Source organism: Erythrolamprus reginae, chromosome 1 (assembly GCF_031021105.1).
Source record: "Erythrolamprus reginae isolate rEryReg1 chromosome 1, rEryReg1.hap1, whole genome shotgun sequence".
In the NCBI taxonomy this organism is placed as follows: domain Eukaryota; kingdom Metazoa; phylum Chordata; class Lepidosauria; order Squamata; family Dipsadidae; genus Erythrolamprus; species Erythrolamprus reginae.
The window spans coordinates 86,105,408-86,124,728 of NC_091950.1; the positions used below are offsets into that span (position 1 = coordinate 86,105,408).

The following is a 19,321-nucleotide window of genomic DNA, read 5'->3' on the forward strand; positions in this document are numbered from 1 at the left end:
GGCAATAGAACAGTAGGACAGGGACAGTAGGCATAATGGTGCGCTTATGCACGCCCCTTACAGACCTCTTAGGAATGGGGTGAGGTCAACTGTAGACATTCTAAGATTTGGGGGTTTGGAGAAGAAACCATAGAGTCAGGAAGTGCATTCCAGGCATTGATTACTCTGTTGCTGAAATTGTATTTTCTGCAGTCGAGTTTGGAGCGGTTTGTGATTGAAGCTGAAGAAATCATTGACAGGTAGGACATTGTGATAAATGATTTTGTGAATTACATTTAGGTCAGATCGAAGGTGACAAAGTTCTAGCCAGTGATGGTGAACTTTTTTTCCCCGGGTGTCAAAAGATCATGTCACCGTGAGTGCCCACACCCATAATTCAATGCTTGGGGAGGGTGAAAACAGCTTCCCTCATCTCCCAGAGGCCCTCTGGAGGCAGGAAATAGCTTGTTTCCCAACTTCTCATGGGCCCAGTAGGCTTGTGTTTCACCCTCCCCAGGCTCCAAAAGCTTTCCTGGAGCTGGGGGAGGATAAAAATGATAAAAATTTGATATGCAGTATGGGTTCCAGACAGGTGAGCTGTATTCAATAATTGGTCTAGCAAATGTTTTGTATGCTCTGATTAGTAGATTAATAAACAAACATACCATGCATAAATTGTAAAGGCCGAGGGGGAAAGAGTATCTCAGTTCCCCCATGCCTGAGGGCAGAGGTGGGTTTTAAGGAGCTTACGAAAGACGAGGAGGGTGGGGGCAATTCTAATCTCCGGGGGAATTTGGTTCCAGAGGGCCGGGGCCGCCACAGACAAGGCTCTTCCCTTGGGCCCTGCCAAATGACATTGTTTAGTTGACGGGACCCAGAGAAGGCAAACTCTGTGGGACCTAACTGGTCACTGGGATTCGTGCAGCAGAAGGCGGTCCCTGAGATAATCTGGTCCGGTGCCATGGAGGGCTTTATAGGTCATAACCAACACTTTGAATTGCGTGTGGAAGTTTCCAGGTGGAGGGTAATGGATTGGTTTAGGATTGATTCCATGACTTTGCAGGTGATGCAACATAATAATAATTTATAATAATTTATTAGATTCATATGCTGCCCCTCTCCGAAGAAATTAGTTTGTAATTTTCAACATTACGTGGATCTCCTTTTTTGAAGATAGGGATGACTGTAGCTAGTGACCATAAGTTGGGTAAAAAGCTAGTCCTGAAGACTAGGAAATATTGGACATGAGCCATTGCTGTTTACAAAGAGTGAGCTGAATAATGTGTTAAAGAGGTTGACTTTAATGGCTTCATCATTATATTCAGTCCTTTTAGGGGTGGGATGGATCTCGAGTCTTTGAGTTGGTTGTTTACAAAGTTATAGAAGGGCCATGTGGATTTTGTGCGCAAAAGATTTTCTTCTTGATTGATGTGATAATTGGTGCATTCAGTCTTTATTTGGTGACACAGATTTTTGAAGCAGCTTTTAATTCAATTCAATTTAATACTTTTTATTCAGACCTGATGTTTTATCATTAAACTGGGAGATGGATAGTAGGGCAAATCAGATGTACTGACAACAGACACACAGACTGCCTTAGAGCAATCATCAAAGCCAATTAAACTACTTATGCAATATTAACCAGTGATGCCAAGAAAGTTCTACATACGTGGCAAAATCTCAAGCAGCCGCAGAAAAATGGTACGGTACTAAGCAACAAACGGGCAAAGAAATAATCTATTTTGTGAGTGAATGGGAACCTATGACTAGTAATAGCCCACAATTCTCAAAAATAGCCCCAAAATAAGAGTAAACTGTTTTGTCTAAGATTTAAATCAAATACAGTAGTCCCTTGCTATACTGCGCTTCACCTACTGCGGCTTCACTTCATCGCGGGTTTCTGAGGAAGTCGATCGGCAGATTTAAACAGCCCGCCGAACTCGATCGGCAGGGTTTTTTTAAAAAAAATAAAATCTAAAATTGTAAATACTGTATTTAAATACTGTATCTAAAATAAATACTGTGTGGGAAGGGTTTATAAACACTTAAAACAATGAAAACTTACCAAACAATTACAATATAAATACTTAAATAAGTACTATCAGTCGATAAATTCCCCATCGCGGATTTCACCTATCGCGGCCAGGTCTGGAACGTAACACCAGCGATAGATGAGGGACTACTGTATAACTAAATACTGGATTTTGAATATTGAGAGATCAACCATTATCTGTCCATTCCTAGATGAACCTAAAATTTGCAGTTCTAAGAATACCTACTAGGAATTCTAGATTGATGACCTCGTAAAAAAAGTAGGTTATTTCAGCTTGAATCTTTTTTTCTTCTCTTAATATGAAGCAATATTTTTATGGTAATGACTAATGTTTTCATTATCCCTCACCCATGTTTGATGGCTAAAGGCTATATATGATACTTACCAAATTACATAATTGAGGCATTAAGATTAGATTTTTTTTTCCTTGGGTTTTTTCTGTTCAATTCAGGGTGGGTGGGAATAGATATTAATCTACCTGGTTTTTTTGAGGGGGTTTCTGCTAAAAATTGGCAGGGATTGCAGCTGAATTTGAGTGCTATAATCCTAGGGGACATTGGCCCATAAAAATGAAAGAAAAATGACTGGAAATTTTTGCTCAAAGTTGGCAATGCTTTTGGCTGTTCTGAAAAAGACATCACCTGATTATGAATTTTGGAACATTTCTTATGAATCAGCATTATTTTAAATAAAATAAGAAATGACATCATTGTTCAGTCAACAAAAGGATAATAGAAAAGGCAATAACTTACTTGAGGAACAGTTTCTGATCCCTCTGGTGATAAATCTGAGCACACAAAACTTTGGCAATCATCAGGGGATCCTTTACCCTTCTGAGTTTTCATTTCACTAGTTTCTAACGAGGTAGAAGTTTCATAACTATTTATCACATCTGATGGATTAAAATCACTACTGTGTGACTCCAAAAATCCAACTTCAATTTGCTGGATATTCATGTCTGAAGGACGTAAAGAACTCTCAGTTTCTGGCATGGAATTTTCTAAGCCAAGCACTGTTGGTTCAGGAGAATCATTTGTCAACATCAAGTCTTCTTCAGAACTGATTTGGTGCAAACTCTTTTTGGGGGGTTGGGTAGGAGAGACATGGAAGGGATCTCTTAAACTGGGAATTGAGGAAATAAGTGGTAATTGTTGAGTCTTCTTTGGCTCAAGCATTGTGCTTCTTCGATCCGAATATCGTCTTCTTAGTGAGGGGACTTTGATCAATGTGGTCACTTGCTCATTTTCTTCTACAGTAATTTTCTCCAGTAACTTCAATTCTCTCTGGCAAAAAAAAATCATTTTGAATGAGTGGGAGCAAACCCAAAAGACTGTTCCTGCTGTTGATTAAAATGTATCATTAGTACATGAAACATGGAAGTTTCTGATATTTGCACTTCTGCAAATAGAATTATTCATTCCTTGAACACATATGCATATGAGCATGGAAAATTTCATCCGGGTATTTAAATTTGTTTACAAATGTCTCACATAGTTTCTTGAGCTAGTTTGGAGGTTCTAGCAGGGGAGCCCAGCTATCGTATACCCTTGACCAAAAATCAGTACACTCCTTCTATCTGGGAAGGTTGTCCTCTTCCACCGAGTGTGCAGCTTCGGGAGGGATGCACATGGAGTGGTGAGGGAGGGAGGGGACACAATCTCACACTACTCACAAGAGCCTACAAAACTTTTGCCAGACCCATCCTTGAATACAGCTCATCTGTCTGGAACCCATACCACATCTTGGACATCAACACCCTTGAAAACGTCCAAAGATATTTCACCAGAAGAGCCCTTCACTCCTCCACTCGAAACAGAATATCCTACGAAAATAGACTAACAATCCTGGGTCTAGAAAGCTTAGAACTACGGCGCCTAAAACATGATTTAAGTATTGCCCACAAGATCATATGCTGCAACGTCCTACCGGTCAATGACTACTTCAGCTTCAACCGCAACAACACAAGAGCACGCAACAGATTCAAACTTAATATTAACCGCTCCAAACTTGACTGTAAAAAATATGACTTTAACAATCGAGTTGTCGAAGCGTGGAACTCATCACTCGACTCAGTAGTGTCAACCTCTAACCCTCAACATTTCTCCCTTAGACTATCCATGATTGACCTCTCCAGGTTCCTAAGAAGTCAGTAAGGGGCGTACATAGTGCACTAGTGTGCCTTTTGTCCCCTGTCCAATTGTCTTTCCTTTATCTCATATATCGTATATATTTTCTTCCTTTCATATATCTTCTCTATTTTTACATATTATCTTTATATATATTACTCCATGTCTATTCTCGTCCATATGTATTGTGTATTGGACAAATGAATAAATAAATAAAAAAATCTGCCTAGCCAGCCAGATCAGCTAAATCAACCCTGGCAATCAATGGGGTGACAGATGTCGCAGCCAGATCACCCTCACATCCATAGTTTCTATACCACTAGGAAACCACAATGGGATACGAATGTTGAATTTTCATGCCTGTCTTCCCTCCAATTGTGAAAGAAAACATACAACAGGGCAACAGCTTCTACTACTACTATTACTACTAGTAGTACTACTATACTACTATACTACTATTTTGGAATGTTTCTTATGAATCAGCATTATTGTATATAAAAATAAGTAATGACATCATTGTTCAGTCAACAAAAGGGTAACACAAAAAGGAATAACTTACTTGAGGAGCAGTTTCTGATCCCTCTGGTGGTAAATCTGAGCAAAGAAAACTTTGGCAATCATCAGGGTATCCTTTACCCTTCTGAGTTTTCATTTCACTAGTTTCTAACTCAGAGGTAGAAGTTTCACAACTGTTTGTCACATCTGATGGATTAAAATCATTACTGTGTGACTCCAAAAATCCAACATCAGATCGCTGGATATTCACGTCTGAAGTCAATGAAGGACGTAAAGAACTCTCAGTTTCTGGCATGGAATTTTCTAAGCCAAGCACTGTCGGTTCAGGAGAATCATTTATCAACATCAAGTCTTCTTCAGAACTGATTTGGTGCAAACTCTTTTTGGGGTTTTGGGTAGGAGAGACATTGAAGGGATCTCTTAAATTGGGAATTGAGGAAATAAGTGGTAATTGCTGAGTCTTCTTTGGCTCAAGCATTGTGCTTCTTCTATCCGAATATCGCCTTTTTAGTGAGGGGACTTTGATCAATGTGGTCATTTGCTCATTTTCTTCTGCAGTCATTTTCTTCAGTAGCTTCAATTCTCTCTGGAAGAAAATCATTTGGAATGAGTGGGAGCACACCCAGAAGACTGTTCCTGCTTTCGATTGAAAATATGTCATTAGTACATGAAACGTGCAAGTTTCTAGCCACTGTATCAAATGATATTTAGACTTCTGCAAGTAGAATTATTAATTCCTTGAAAACATGCATATATGAGCATTGGAGATTTCATCCCTGTATGTAAGTTTGTTACAAATGTCTCACATAGTTTTTATACCACTACGAAACCACAATTGAATATGAATGTTGAATTTTCATGCCTCCAATTGTGAAAGAAAACATACAACTGAGTAACAGCTACTACGACTACTAGCTGTTACTCAGTTGTATGTTTTCTTACTACTACTACTACTACTACTACTACTACTACTACTACTACTACTATACTACCATCATTATTTTATCTCTACTGCCAATTTTTTGGCTGCAATGTACAACAATAGTCACTGGCAATTTTCACTGACACTTTCAGAGTGAATTATGCAAAATGAAACAAAAAGTGAAGGACAGTGGGTAAAAGAAATTAAAGGTGTGAAATAAGTGAAAAGGAAATTTAATTAAACAACTGTTTTAATACCTTTGGATTCTTGCAAACCATCCATACCAGGTAATGAATCATGTTTTGTCTTTTATTTTTAAATTACTCATTTAAAAAAGGAATTACTGCCAACCTGCTTTCCATTGAGGGTCTATTTACTACATGAATCAAACAGGGGGCCATGAAAATATTTACTGACTTGTCGCATCCTGGACATAAATTGTTTCAACTCCTACCCTCAAAACGACACTATAGACCACTGCACATCAAGACAACTAGACACAAAATTAGTTTTTTTCCCCAAATGCCACCACTCTGCTAAACAAATAATTCCCTCTCCACTGTCAAATTATTCACTAAGGTTGCATTACCTTATTGTCTTCTCATTGTTCCTATCACTCACCTCATCCCACCTATGATTGTAAGACTGTAACTTGTTGCTTGTATCCTTACGATTTATATTAATATTGATTTTTCCCTGATTGCTTATTTGTACCCTATGACAATCATTATTGTATATTTTGGAGTACAAGACACAGCTTTTCCCTCCTAAAAGAGGCTGAAAATTTAGGTGTATCTTATATTCTGAATGTAGCCTTTTCGAAGCTTTCTCCACCCCATCCTAATAAGATGTTAATGATCTTCCCTGCTTGCAAGCTTATTTTCATTGCTGTTACCTCTGAAAAAAGTTTTCTTTCAGCCATAACCAGGGAATAAAACGATGTGCTGAAGCTGACCAGACTAAGGATATCTACATAGTAGGTAGATTTTTTGCCCTATTTTCTTCCCCCAAAACCAAGGTGTGTCTTATACTCCAGTGCATCATATACTCTGAAAAATATAGTAAGTGTTGTAGTTTATAATTCTTGACAAATGTATCTTTTCTTTATGTATACTGAGAGCCTATGCACCAATGACAAATTCCTTGTGTGTCCAATTACACTTGGCCAAAAATAGATTCTGTTCTGTTCTGTTCTGTTCTGTTCTATTCTATTCTGTTCTATTCTATTCTATTCTATTCTAATTTGTCTCTAACTGAAAATCTCATCAATTCTCTCCAGACATGACATTCTCAATCTTTTTGTTCCTTTTGCTCTTTCCTCAAATATTCACTTTGCAATTTGATCTTCATTCATTCTTTTTGTATTAGCAATGTGATTTCATGCTCATCACTTTCCCTTGTATTTAATCTATGCTCACTTTTTTTCAATCGATCCTTTGACATTGCATTCAACTTATTGTTATATTTTTTCTGATTTCAATTATATATAACAATGTAGGCAGAAAATTAGTCTTATTTGCTTCTTTTGTCAAATACTCATTCCTAATAGATGACACAATGCTGGTCAAATATTGAGAAGTAGAAGTCATGGAGGCTACAGAGGGAATACGTTTAACCACACTAGCATACGCTACTACTCTGCAAAAATAACACAGTTTAAAAAAAAAACACCACAAAAATTTAAAGCATTTTCAGAACGATGTAGAAAAATATTTATCTTTTTCCAGAAGAAGAAAACTTTTGGAAAATTGGCAAAGAGATTTGATGCTTTTGTAGGTGACCTTCCCTGATAGCTATTTCACAGAAGAAACAAAAATCAGTAAGAATGCTGAAAGCTGGGATTTAAGGGAAGAAAAAAAAATCAGGGCAGGATGAGGTCAATCCATTCCTTAACTGCCATTGTTTTAAACTGGTCCTCCCCTCCCCCAGCAATGGAACAATAGATCTCTTCATACATCCACTAAGTAGCAATTCTGGCTCTGGCTCTGACAGCCACATGACAGCCATAATCTGTATAGAAAAGTCTGCAGAACCTGACAGTCTGCTCACAAAGACATTTCCTTATAGATGTCTACTGGAAATGAAAAGTGTAGATGATGTAATGTTCTGTAATTCTCATACTGCTCTATACAGGTAGAGCAGAGTGCACAAGTTGAAGACAACTGAGGGGAAAAAAACAACTAAAGACCCTCCTCTGTCGTTCCTATATTTTAAAACTCTGTGATTAGAAGGCTATCCGTTTCCTTTTTTCAAACCATTGGGCTACTATTGCTCACGCTGATGCATTCATGTGCAGTACAACCTCCCCAGTAATGGGCAGGCAAAACTTTTACTGCCACACTGTGGGTGTGGCTTAATGGTCATGTGACTTGGTAGGAGTGGCTTGCTGGCCATGTGACCATGTGGGAGTGGATTGAACGATCAGCATCATTCAAGTAAACTGTTAAGTCCTCGACTTGCAACCTTACCAGTGTCGCTCGCTGGGGTGAAAATTTGCTTCGCGTTTCCCGCGCTCTCCTTCCTGGGTTGCCCTCCCCACCTCAGGCTGGGTAGCTAGATGAATGGGTGCTGCCAGAAGCATAAATGCTGCCAGTACCCCTTCCACCCACGCATTCTGCTTGTACCTCAGGCAGGAGGTGGCCGTGTGAGGCTGGAGGGGAGCCAGACAGGAGAGAGGGAAGCTCATCCGAGGCCAGGAAGAAGGAAAGAGGAAAAAAGCAAGGAGTGCAGATGCAACAACAGCAGCAGGGAAAAAAAGGAGAGCTAAGCCGAGACCAGTAATCCAGGAAGTGACAACCACAGATCAGCTGGAGCTGCGCATGTATCTTCATTTCTGCCAGTGAAACTGCATTCCACCCCGTCCTGCCTGCTGCCCACCCCTGAATCTCCCCCCCATAAAAAGAGCCAAAACCAAAATGTCGACTCCACGTACAGTGCTGGAAACTCAACTTCTGCACATGCACAGAAGAAAAAAAATTTGAAAGAAAAAAAATTGAATTAGAAAAAAAAGATGGCAGCTGACACCGACCGAGTCAGTTTGATGATGTCATTGTGACATCACCCACGGGTCGCTACAGGCCCAGCAGAACTTGTCTGAAATGGGAGGAATCCACCCCGATACATAACCATAGGAAGGTCAAACATAATATAAAAACCAGGTTTGAGGGAATTGCCACCTTATTATTAAACTTAAGTATAAAACCACATGAGTTTGGAAAAGATGATGAAAGGTATTTATGTACGGCCTGTCTCCCACATAATACCTTTGTCTTTCTAGTCAACTGTGCAAACTTCTCTTCTTGGCCTTCTAGCATTTTTTCAAAGTCTTCATGCTTCTTCAACAGATGTTTAACATCAGAGACAGAATTCTAGGGAACGAAGTCAATAAATGCAATTATTTAAGACAGAAAGGCCATTGGGGGGGGGAGGGGAGGGGGAGAGGAAAGAGCAGAACAGGGAGAAAGAAACACTGGAGCTGGATGTGAGGAATGGCTATGAAGCTTTCCAGCTAATGAAGCACAGACAACTCTTTCCATTTCTTCATTAACGAGGTTATATTTGGAATATGGTTGTTGGAAGGCAACAAGATTTGTGTCTTTACTTGCTTTTCCTTTATATGACAAGAGCATTCAATTTTGAAGGAATTTTGTTTAGGGGAAGGGTGGGGTGGCAATAGTTTTTGGCTCAGCAGCATGCAGCAATTTCATTAGAAATTCCCACCCAGCTGGCATTGATATCGGCAGGAATTTTTCCTCTTTCCTGATGGCAACATTGCTGCGTGCCTAGAACGTGAGCTTTGCTGCCACTGTGGCTGAGGATGGAATTCTTTGAGCATTATGCAATTAAGCCATAAGCCTGCTTCTCAGGGGCTTGTTTTTAGAAGACCCATTGGCTGAATTTGAGCCGTTCCTTCTGCCTCAGCACTAATCTTACAGAAGGGTTGAAGGCAAAATGACGTGAGTTTACATGAGTTCATGAAGGAAAGGCAGACACAAACCTCTTTGCCCTTTGGCAAAATGGCAGCTGGGGAAAACAGAGTGATAATAAGAGGTTTAATATCCTTCCTTATTTTGTGCAAATTCTAAAGAAATTTCCCAGTGTTCTGAGGAAAAGCTAAAAAAATTAAAGGGGGTAATTAAAATGTTTCAGAAATGATACAATTGTTTTGGGATGGGTTTGAGTTTGGCATTTTTCACTAACCTATGCTTACTTACCCCATAATTTGAATCTGAAAGAAAACTCTCCTTTGTTGTCAACCAGGTTTCAGCAAAGTCCAGCTCCCTTTTTAACAGCTGGATCTCCCAGTTTTCCTCATACAAATCCTTCTTCAGATCCCAGATTTCCCTCACTTTTTGCATTAGCTCCAATAAGTCAGAGAGTTTCTCTTCGATCTAGAGACACAAATTCCCATAGGGAAATTGAAGGAGGGGAACAAAAATATATTTTTAAAAAATGACCATTTCATTTCTCATTCATTATGTAACTGAGTTTATGACATCTTTCCAGGAAACCTCCTGAGCTATTATTTTTTTTTGGGGGGGGGGATTCAGTCCTAAATCATGTGCAGTAATGAAATGATCTTTCCCCTTGTGGTGGGCTCCTGGGCATTTGGTTCAGGCCATCATCTAGCCAAGGATTGCTTGGGTTTGGTGAATCCTCAAAGGCCACCCCGGACTAGGCACACCCACCCTACCCCTCCCGCCCCACTCTGGCCCTCCCCGGAGTCTCCACGCGGCCCATTACTCATTCCAGGTAAGTACAGGGGGCCAAGTGGAGGGTCTAGGACAGTGATGATGAACCTATGGCATGGGTGCCACAGGTAGCATGCGGAGCCATATCTGCTGGCATGCGGGCTGTTGCCCTAGCTCAGCACCAATGTGCTTGTGTGTGCCGGCCAGCTGATTTTTGGCTCGTACAGAGGTTCTAGGAGGGTGTTTTTGATTTCCAGAGAGCCTCTTCCACACACACACACACACCAGAGGCTCTCTGGACATCTTTGGAGCCTGGGGAGGGTGAAACATGAGCCTACTGGGCCCACTGGAAGGTGGAAAACAGGCAGTTTCCAGCCTCCAGAGAGCCTCGGGGGGTGGGGTGGGGTGGTAGAGGAAACTCTTTTCACCCTCCCCAGGCATTGAATTATGGGTGTGGGCACTTGAGCATGCACAGTAGCGTGCGCCTACACTCTTTTGGCACCCGAGGAAAAAAAGGTTCACCATCACTGGTCTAGGACAACAAAAAAGGGCCTCCTTGAGAAATAGGTCTGTTTCCAGCTTCTAGATGGCCTCCTGTCCCTGGGGGGAAGCTGTTTTCACCCTCCCAAAGGTTTGAGGAAAGCCTTTGGAGCCAGGGGAGGGCAAAATGTTCTGAATGCTCCAGAAGTGTGGAAATGGGTCTGTTTTCCGTTTATGAAGGGCCTCCAAACCCCAGGGGAAGCTGTTTTCACCCTCCTGGATGCTCGAGGAAAGCCTCCAGAGCACGGGGAGGTGAAAAACACTTTCCTGACAGGATGCAGGCAACCAAATAGGCCACGCCCACCATGGCCACGCCCACCCAGCAATGCAGCAACAAACCTGTTGCTAAAGGATCTGAAGCCCATCCCTGTTTTCCCCCAAAACAAGCTTCATAGCACGCTATGATTGCTATTTCATTTTATTGCTTTCTTTAACCAGTAGCTTACTTCCATGCACATAAAATGTCCTTCCTTCACCAGATTATTTCCAGTTTGTTCCAAATCTTCATATTTCAACCATTGTTTGTCTATGTCAAGCTTGTATTCCTTGTGGCGTTTAATAAGCAATTCGGCTCCCAGAAGATCATTTGCTACCTCCTCTGAAACAATCAGGGAATGCATCTTTCTTGCCCAGGCTCTGCAGAAATCCCAATTAAAAAGTGGAGTTATTACCTTATGAGACACTGTACATCAGGTACATGGCAAGTAAATAATCCATGCATAATTAAAAATGTGAAATCCAGTTTCCACTGTATTGTATTCAAAAACCTCTGAAAACTCATCTATGTCGTCAGGCCTGGGGAAATTAATATACCCCTTAGCTATTATAATTTATGTATGGCCTGATTGAGCTGTATGGCTATTTTATAAGGGTTTTTAAAATTGTTTTTAACTATTAGATTTGTATATTGTGTACAGTGGAACCCCGACATAAGAGCTGCTCTACTTAAGAGCAACTCGAGATAAGAGCTGGGAGGGGAGAGATATTTTTGTTCTACTTACAAGCCCAAATTCGAGATACAAGCACCAAGGAGCTGTCTCCTGAAGCCAAACGCTAACTTCCGCGTTCGGCTTCAGGAGACAGCTGCGAAGCGGCGCGCGTGTTTTAAAAGGTTGCAGCCAGCCTGGGGGGCTCGGGGGGGGGTGCTTGCAGCTTTCTTTCTTGCTCTTTTTCTTTCTCTCTTTTACCTTCCCTTCCTCTATTTCTTCTTTTCTTTCTCCTTCCCACCTTCTTCCCTCCCTCCCTCCTTTCACTCATTCCTCTCTTACTCTCCCCTTTCATAAGTTTCCTTGCTTCCTTCCTCTGTTCCTGTCCCTTCCCCCTTTCTTTCTTTCTTTCTTTCTTTCTTGCTTTCTTTCTTGCTCTTTTTCTTTCTCTCTTTTACCTTCCCTTCCTCTATTTCTTCTTTTCTTTCTCCTTCCCACCTTCTTCCCTCCCTCCCTCCCTTCACTCATTCCTCTCTTACTCTCCCCTTTCATAAGTTTCCTTGCTTCCTTCCTCTGTTCCTGTCCCTTCCCTCTTTCCTTCCTTCCTTCCCACCCTCCGTCCATTCATTCACCCATTCCTCTCTTGATCGCTTAAAGCCGGTCCCTGGTGCAAAAAGGGTTGGGGACCTCTGTCCTACAGGATTGGGTGGCAGAGAAGTTGAACATATGTAAATTTAAAAGTTTAAGAAAGTTTACAAGTTAAGTGAAAGAAACTTCATTATTCATTTATATGTACATGTACATTTCTTCATTAAAAACATGTCTTTCTGCATAATTTAGACTAACTTTGTGAGTTTTTTGAGGGCTGGAACCAATTAAAATTATTTACATTAATTCCTATGGGGAAAAGTCGTTCGAGATAAGAGCTGCTCAACTTAAGAGCCCAGGTCCGGAACGAATTAAACTCGTATCTCGAGGTACCACTGTATTGTCTTGTTGTGAGCCGCTCCGAGTCCTCGGACAGGGGCGGCATACAAATCTAATAAATTATTATTAATTATTAATTATTGAAAGTAGGTATGAGTACAATACACATGTATCCAAAAGTTTTAAAAATGTACTGTATCAAGATTTTATTTGTAAGCCATCCCGAGTCCTCGGAGAGGGGCTTACAAATGAAATCTTGATACAGCAAATTTTTAAAACTTTTGGATAACAACAACAACAACATTATTATTATTTATCCTGGGCGACGACCGAGCCAGTATGGACTTATTTTTGTTTTGTCTCCCCATTAGTTTAAATGGGTTAGGTACATTTAGTCTGGCTCTTCTGCTTTGACCACTCCAGCAAGGTTAGACCTACCAGTAGTTTACACTACCACCGGCACAGCTCTCAGCTTCCTTGAAGCACACAAGCCCCACTACCACGACAAGGCGTACCCATCAGTGGGTATTATTATGTCAGTACAACACAGCAAACGAGATCACTATGCTGGATTTCGTATTTCATCACCAGTCGGGCGCTTCCCAAGCACCTAGGACTGCGTGATGTAGCGGCGAATTATGTTTGCCAATCCCAGTAAAGCGGCCTTTTGCAATTGACAGATGGAGATTTTGTCAATTCCGATGGTTTTCAAATGTCCGCTGAGATCCTTTGGTACTGCGCCCAGCGTGCCAAGTACCACTGGGACCACATTCACTGGCTTATGCCAGAGTCGTTGCAGTTCGATTTTTAGATCTTTGTATTTCACTAATTTCTCTAGCTGCTTCTCCTCAATTCTGCTGTCTCCTCGGATTGCGATGTCGATGATCCATACTTTCTTTTTCTCCACGATCACGATGTCTGGTGTGTTATGCTTCAGAATTCGGTCAGTCTGAAGTCAGAAGTCCCACAGTAGTTTTGCTTGCTCATTTTCGACCACTTTTTCAGGCTTATGATCCCATCAGTTCTTTGCCACTGGCAAATGGTAGTTCTGGCACAAGTTCCAGTGGATCATCTGTGCCACAGCATCATGTCTATGCTTGTAGTCAGTCTGTGCAATCTTTTTGCAGCACCTGAGTATGTGATCGATTGTTTCATCTGTTTCTTTACAGAGTCTGTACTTTGGATCACCTGTTGATTTTTCAATTCTGGCTTTGACAGCATTTGTTCTAATGGCCTGTTCTTGTGCCGCCAGTATTAGTCATACTGTCTCCTTTTTGAGTGTTCCACTTGTAAGCCATGACCAGGTCTTTTCTTTATCCACTTTGCCTTCAATTTTCTCCAAGAACTGGCCATGCAATGCTTTGTTCCGCCAACTGTCCATACGACATTGAGTTACAGTTTTTCTGTACTGGTCCTTAGTTTGCTTCATCTTGAGAAGCTTCCTATTGTTGACTTCCATCAATGCTGACTCTTTGCTCTCCTTATTATTATTATTATTATTATTTGTTCTGCTGGGCTCTCTGGTAGGAGCCTCCCGAAAATTCAAGGGTACAAATTTCACACACACACACGTTTGAAAATTCAAAACAATGTTCTTTATCCCAAAAGTCAAAATAAACTAACCACTCTTTTTGTATTGCAAAGAGCACTCGCCTCAAAACAACCGGGTAGTCTGTACAATTAACCTTAAGCAGTCATTAAGTACTTAGCTAGCAGCTGTGAAGAAACTTCACACCCCTTCTTCTTCCAACGAAGTGACACACACACACACATGTTGCTTTGCTTTGTTTTCAAAGGCGTGAAAAATCAACAAGCAAAGTCCAGAAACCAGCAACCCAGGATTCCTGACGAACTGCGATAAGATATTCTTCCACAATGGCCAAACCCACGTGCTGGTATTTATAGCTGCAGCCCTAATTACTGGAGCCCCACCCAAACACAGGTGACCGCTCTTATTTCCTGTAATATGTCCTTACTTGGTCTCTTCTACGCATAATTCTGCACTTGCGTGGATCCAAAATGTCTTCATCCGAATCAATGGAAGATAAGGGAGATTGACTGCCTGGGCTGTGTGCCAAGCCCCCCTCTGCCAAGTCACTCCCACCTTCTTCTTTGTCTGAGGAAACTAAACTCTGTCGGCAATAACACAGGCCTGTGACATGTTGAAGTTTCCCCTGCATCCACCTCTCCCTTCCCTGGGGCAGGAGCTGGGCCAGAGCCAACCACAATATTATTATTATTATTATTATTATTATTATTATTATTATTATTATTATTATTATTAATAATAATAATAATAATAATAATAATAATAATAATAATAACAATCTTCACCTCCCCTTAATATTATGAAAGGAACCATATCAGGCTAATTCATACATACATCAACTCTCTGCAGTCATTGAAGTAGATTTGGACTTGTTCAGCCTGCTGCAATTTCAGCTTCCTTTCCACACACTTCTTGTCCAGTTTCTGCCAGCACTCATCAACTTCAGAAAGTCTGTTCATCATGTTCTCCCTGGGCAGAGGGTAGAGACGGCCCAGACGCCAGGCTTCTCCTCTCACCCTTTCCAACTCTTTTGCGATGGCTGCTAGTTCCCTCTGAAATACACAAAGGATAACTAAGTAGCTTGGAATATTGAAGACCCCTTTTGTTTGCTTCATTCCCATTGGGCTTCATCTGTTTTTCTAGATAGTGAGATTTATTGATTGATTGATTAGTTGGTTGGTTGACTGATTTATTGGATTTATATGCCACCCCTCTCCAAGGACTCGCGGTGGCTTGCAACATATAAAAAGGAAACAATACAATATAATAGCCTAACTCCAGTTAATTTAAAATTAAATATACTTATCTTTAACCCCCAAATTTATTAAAAAAAAACAATCATACCCACTTCGACAACAACCATACATGACATTCATCGGCCAAGGGGCTAAGATGTAATCACCCCCAGCCTGACAGCATAGATGAGTCTTTAGACTCTTGTGTAAGGCGAGGAGGGTGGGGGCAGTATGAATCTCTGGGAAGAGCTTGTTCCAGAAGGCTGGAGCCCCCACAGAGAAGGCTCTTCCCCTAGGCTCCGCCAAATGACATTGTCTAGTTGATGGGATCTGGAGAATGCCGACTCTGTGGGACCTAACCGGTTGATGGGAGTCATATGGCAGAAGGCGGTCCCACAAGTGATCTGGCCCAATGCCATGTAGGGCTTTATAGGTCATTATCTATAAAGCCCTATCAATACTTTGAATTGAGATGGATCTGAATCACCTGCCATTAGAGAGTGGATTCCTCCCGGTTCGGACTGGTTTGCCCAAACTGGTAGTGATCCACTAGTGATGCTATAATGACATCACCAACCCGGTTCGGTCAGTGAGATCCATGGGTACTACCATCTTAATTTTAAAAAAAAATCTTCTAAGCATGTGCAAAAGCCAAGTTTCTGGCACTGTGCATCTGCTATCTTTTTTTGGCTTGTTTTCATTTAAAAAAAATTTCAGCACTGCGCATGCGTGCATGAATACATGTGCCCACGAGGCATGCCCATGCTGTGTACGAGGAAATAAACTGGCAGCGTGGTAAGTTAGAAACCGACCATGTCTGTCAATAATTCAAACTTTAACAATGTGATGAAGGAAACAATCTGACGAAAAGAGGAAGTCAGAATAGAGAGAGAACAGTGAAAAAAGCCAATAGAGAAGTGGGTAAGGTAAAAATCCCGTCACAAGCTTGGTCAATGCTTACTTGCTCCCTACTTACATTAGAAAGGCAAATGGCAAATATTTTTCTTGCCAGTAGGAAATGTATCAATTGATTTCCTTAACAGCACTTTTACTGAAAATGATAACCTGTCAGGGCGAAGCAAACTGCCCACTCATGGACTTCAAGAAAGTGCATTGATTGGGCGAAAAAGCGTAGTAGGAACTCTCTTTGATATTTTTATATTAATATATGTTTACAGTCTGTTTTGCTTTATGTTTTTACTACCGTATGCTGTTTATTATTGTTACCCTTTTACTCTTGTTCTATTTTAGAATGATGTTATCGTTTTCTTAAAAAAATCAAAAATCAAATACTTTATTGTTTTCTTAAAAAAATCAAATCTCTCTCACAATATGAAATGCAATAATTTAAAAAATAAATGGTTAAGGTAACCGAAGTAGATTGCTATTAAGAGTAAGTAAGAGATAGTATCAGTAAGTAAGAGAGTTATAGTAAGAGAGTAGCTAATTTTTTCAAGGCTGTGAACAATAATCCCATCACTGGAAATTCTGCAGACTGAAATATATATATATATAGAATTGCTTTGGAAGCCATAGAGATTGAGAGGAGCCCCCTTTGCATAAATAAAAGAGATGACACGCCCCGCCTACCAGAGATTTGGAAACCAGCCTTAATTAAACAAAAAAACACTTCATAAAAATCACCATGTCAATCCTTCTAATAATTATGATTCCACCAACCAATCAGATCACTAAAACATAATCACCCAATCTATTTGCTACATTCAAACCAAATCTCCACCCCCACACTATATACTAAGAAGAAATGACAGTTGCAAACATTCCATTTTACAACAGCACGAAGCTTGAAACTTCAGCCTGATGATGGTGAATGTGATTTCACCGAAACGTCGCATAGACATGCAAAATATTACACAGGGCAAAACCCGAACTCTTATATATATATATATATATATATATATATATATATATATGTATATGTATATGTATATGTATATGTATATGTATATGTATATGTATATGTATATGTATATGTATATGTATATGTATATGTATATGTATATGTATATGTATATGTATATGTATATGTATATGTATATGTATATGTATATGTATATGTATATGTATATGTATATGTATATGTATATGTATATGTATATGTATATGTATATGTATATGTATATGTATAATAACCTCATCCAGTTATTGAAATTCTGCCTAAAAACATACTTTACATTCAACGGCCAGATATACGAACAAGTAAAGGGCACACCGATGGGATCCCCAATTTCGGGCGTGATTGCAGAAGCAGTTCTCCAGCAATTGGAAAGAGAAGCCATGGAAATATACAAACCCAAGTTCTGGACACGCTATGTCGATGACACGTTTACCATCATTAAACAACGTGATAAAATTAGGTTCATGGGAATTCTCAACTCCATATATCCGGATATTCAGTTCACGATGGAGGAGGAGGCCAATGGTAAACTGGCCTTTCTGGATGTACAGATCAACCGGAACCCAGATGGAAGCATCGACACGGAGGTATACCGGAAGACCACCAGCACGGACCGCATGTTACACAACGAAAGCAATCACCCCAACGCACATAAAGTCAGCTGTATACGGACATTATTTAACAGAATCAATACTCACTGTAGCACACGGGCAGCCAAACAAAAAGAACGAGCGTATCTTTACCAAACTTTTATACGTCATGGCTACTCGAGAGCTTTTATTCAACGGTGCACCACACCCAGACCCCGACAACCTACTGAAAGCGCAAACGAAACATCAGCGTGGAGGGTACTCCCGTACATACAAGGGGTATCCGAAACAGCCGCACGCATACTGGCACCCCATGGGGTCAAAGTAGCGCACAGGCCGGATCAAACTTTGAGAAAATCAGTAATGCGCCCGAAGGAAACCTTAGTGAAGGAGGAGTCCTCCTCAGTAATTTACCGTATAAACTGCAATAATTGTGCGCATCACTATGTGGGTGAAACGGCTAAAAGATTGAGAACTCGTATACACGAACACAAATTGGCGGTCCGACGTCAGGAACAACGCTCCCAGATTTGGACACACATGGAGGAGCAGGATCATGGCTTTGATTTCCAGGGAACTGAGATTCTGGCGCGAGATGAAACCAAGGGAGGTCGCCTCCTAAAAGAAGCCTGGTTCTCCAACGAAAATTCTTTAAATAGACATATTGATATGCCATCAGCATACCAGGCTTTAAGGCACCAACAACGACTTAAAGGAGATAGGTCATTAGGATTGGATAAAGCCCCTAACAGAATTCTCCAGGTCAGGCATAGAAACCAGCTAAATGAGGGTGGAGCAACCCCTAGTGGGAAACAAGGGAACATACTGGAGCAACACGGAGGTAGAGGGGGAGGGGCACAATGCAGGTTTAACGCAGGGGACAAGGGGGGATTAGAACAGTGCAGACCTAGGACGAGGGCATGGGCAAAAAAATTGCAAGAGCAGACATGTACCACCATAGAAAGTAACAACGGTAATGGGTGGAAGGAAGTAATATCAAATACCTCTAAAGCATTGCCTCGTAACTCCACCTCCTCCCTTGGGGAGGGAAATAGGCAACAGACACGAGTAAAAGCGGTAGTTCCCCCTTTAACCAGCATGATTAAGCCTACAATTAGGCTTGCTGCAGAGGGGAGGGAAGGGTGTGGCCCAGTGACGCGTGCTATGAGCAGACTGAGTAATGCTTTATAAATGTGTTTGTCTCCCACGGCATTTTAAAACTCTGACGAAGTTAGCAGCACGCTAACGAAAGCTAAGTTGTTTTATTAAAGTTTTTATGTTCCGGTGATCGAGATGGCTGCTGCCTCATCATTCACATGTATATATATATATATATATACGTATATATA

The 19,321-nt window shown here is 40.8% G+C and overlaps 1 protein-coding gene across 1 annotated transcript in view; it reads right to left on the reverse strand.

Moving 5' to 3' along the window:
- Nucleotides 1–19,321, reverse strand: part of SPTBN5 (spectrin beta, non-erythrocytic 5) — a 138,291-nt gene that overhangs the window by 5,995 nt on the left and 112,975 nt on the right. Inside the window, exons 59-64 of the mRNA XM_070740867.1 lie at nucleotides 15,064–15,281; nucleotides 11,274–11,463; nucleotides 9,811–9,987; nucleotides 8,860–8,964; nucleotides 4,718–5,260; nucleotides 2,785–3,315 (exon numbers count right to left, since the gene is read on the reverse strand). Coding sequence (XP_070596968.1) covers nucleotides 2,785–3,315; nucleotides 4,718–5,260; nucleotides 8,860–8,964; nucleotides 9,811–9,987; nucleotides 11,274–11,463; nucleotides 15,064–15,281 — 1,764 coding nt within the window. The remainder of the gene's footprint in view (nucleotides 1–2,784; nucleotides 3,316–4,717; nucleotides 5,261–8,859; nucleotides 8,965–9,810; nucleotides 9,988–11,273; nucleotides 11,464–15,063; nucleotides 15,282–19,321) is intronic.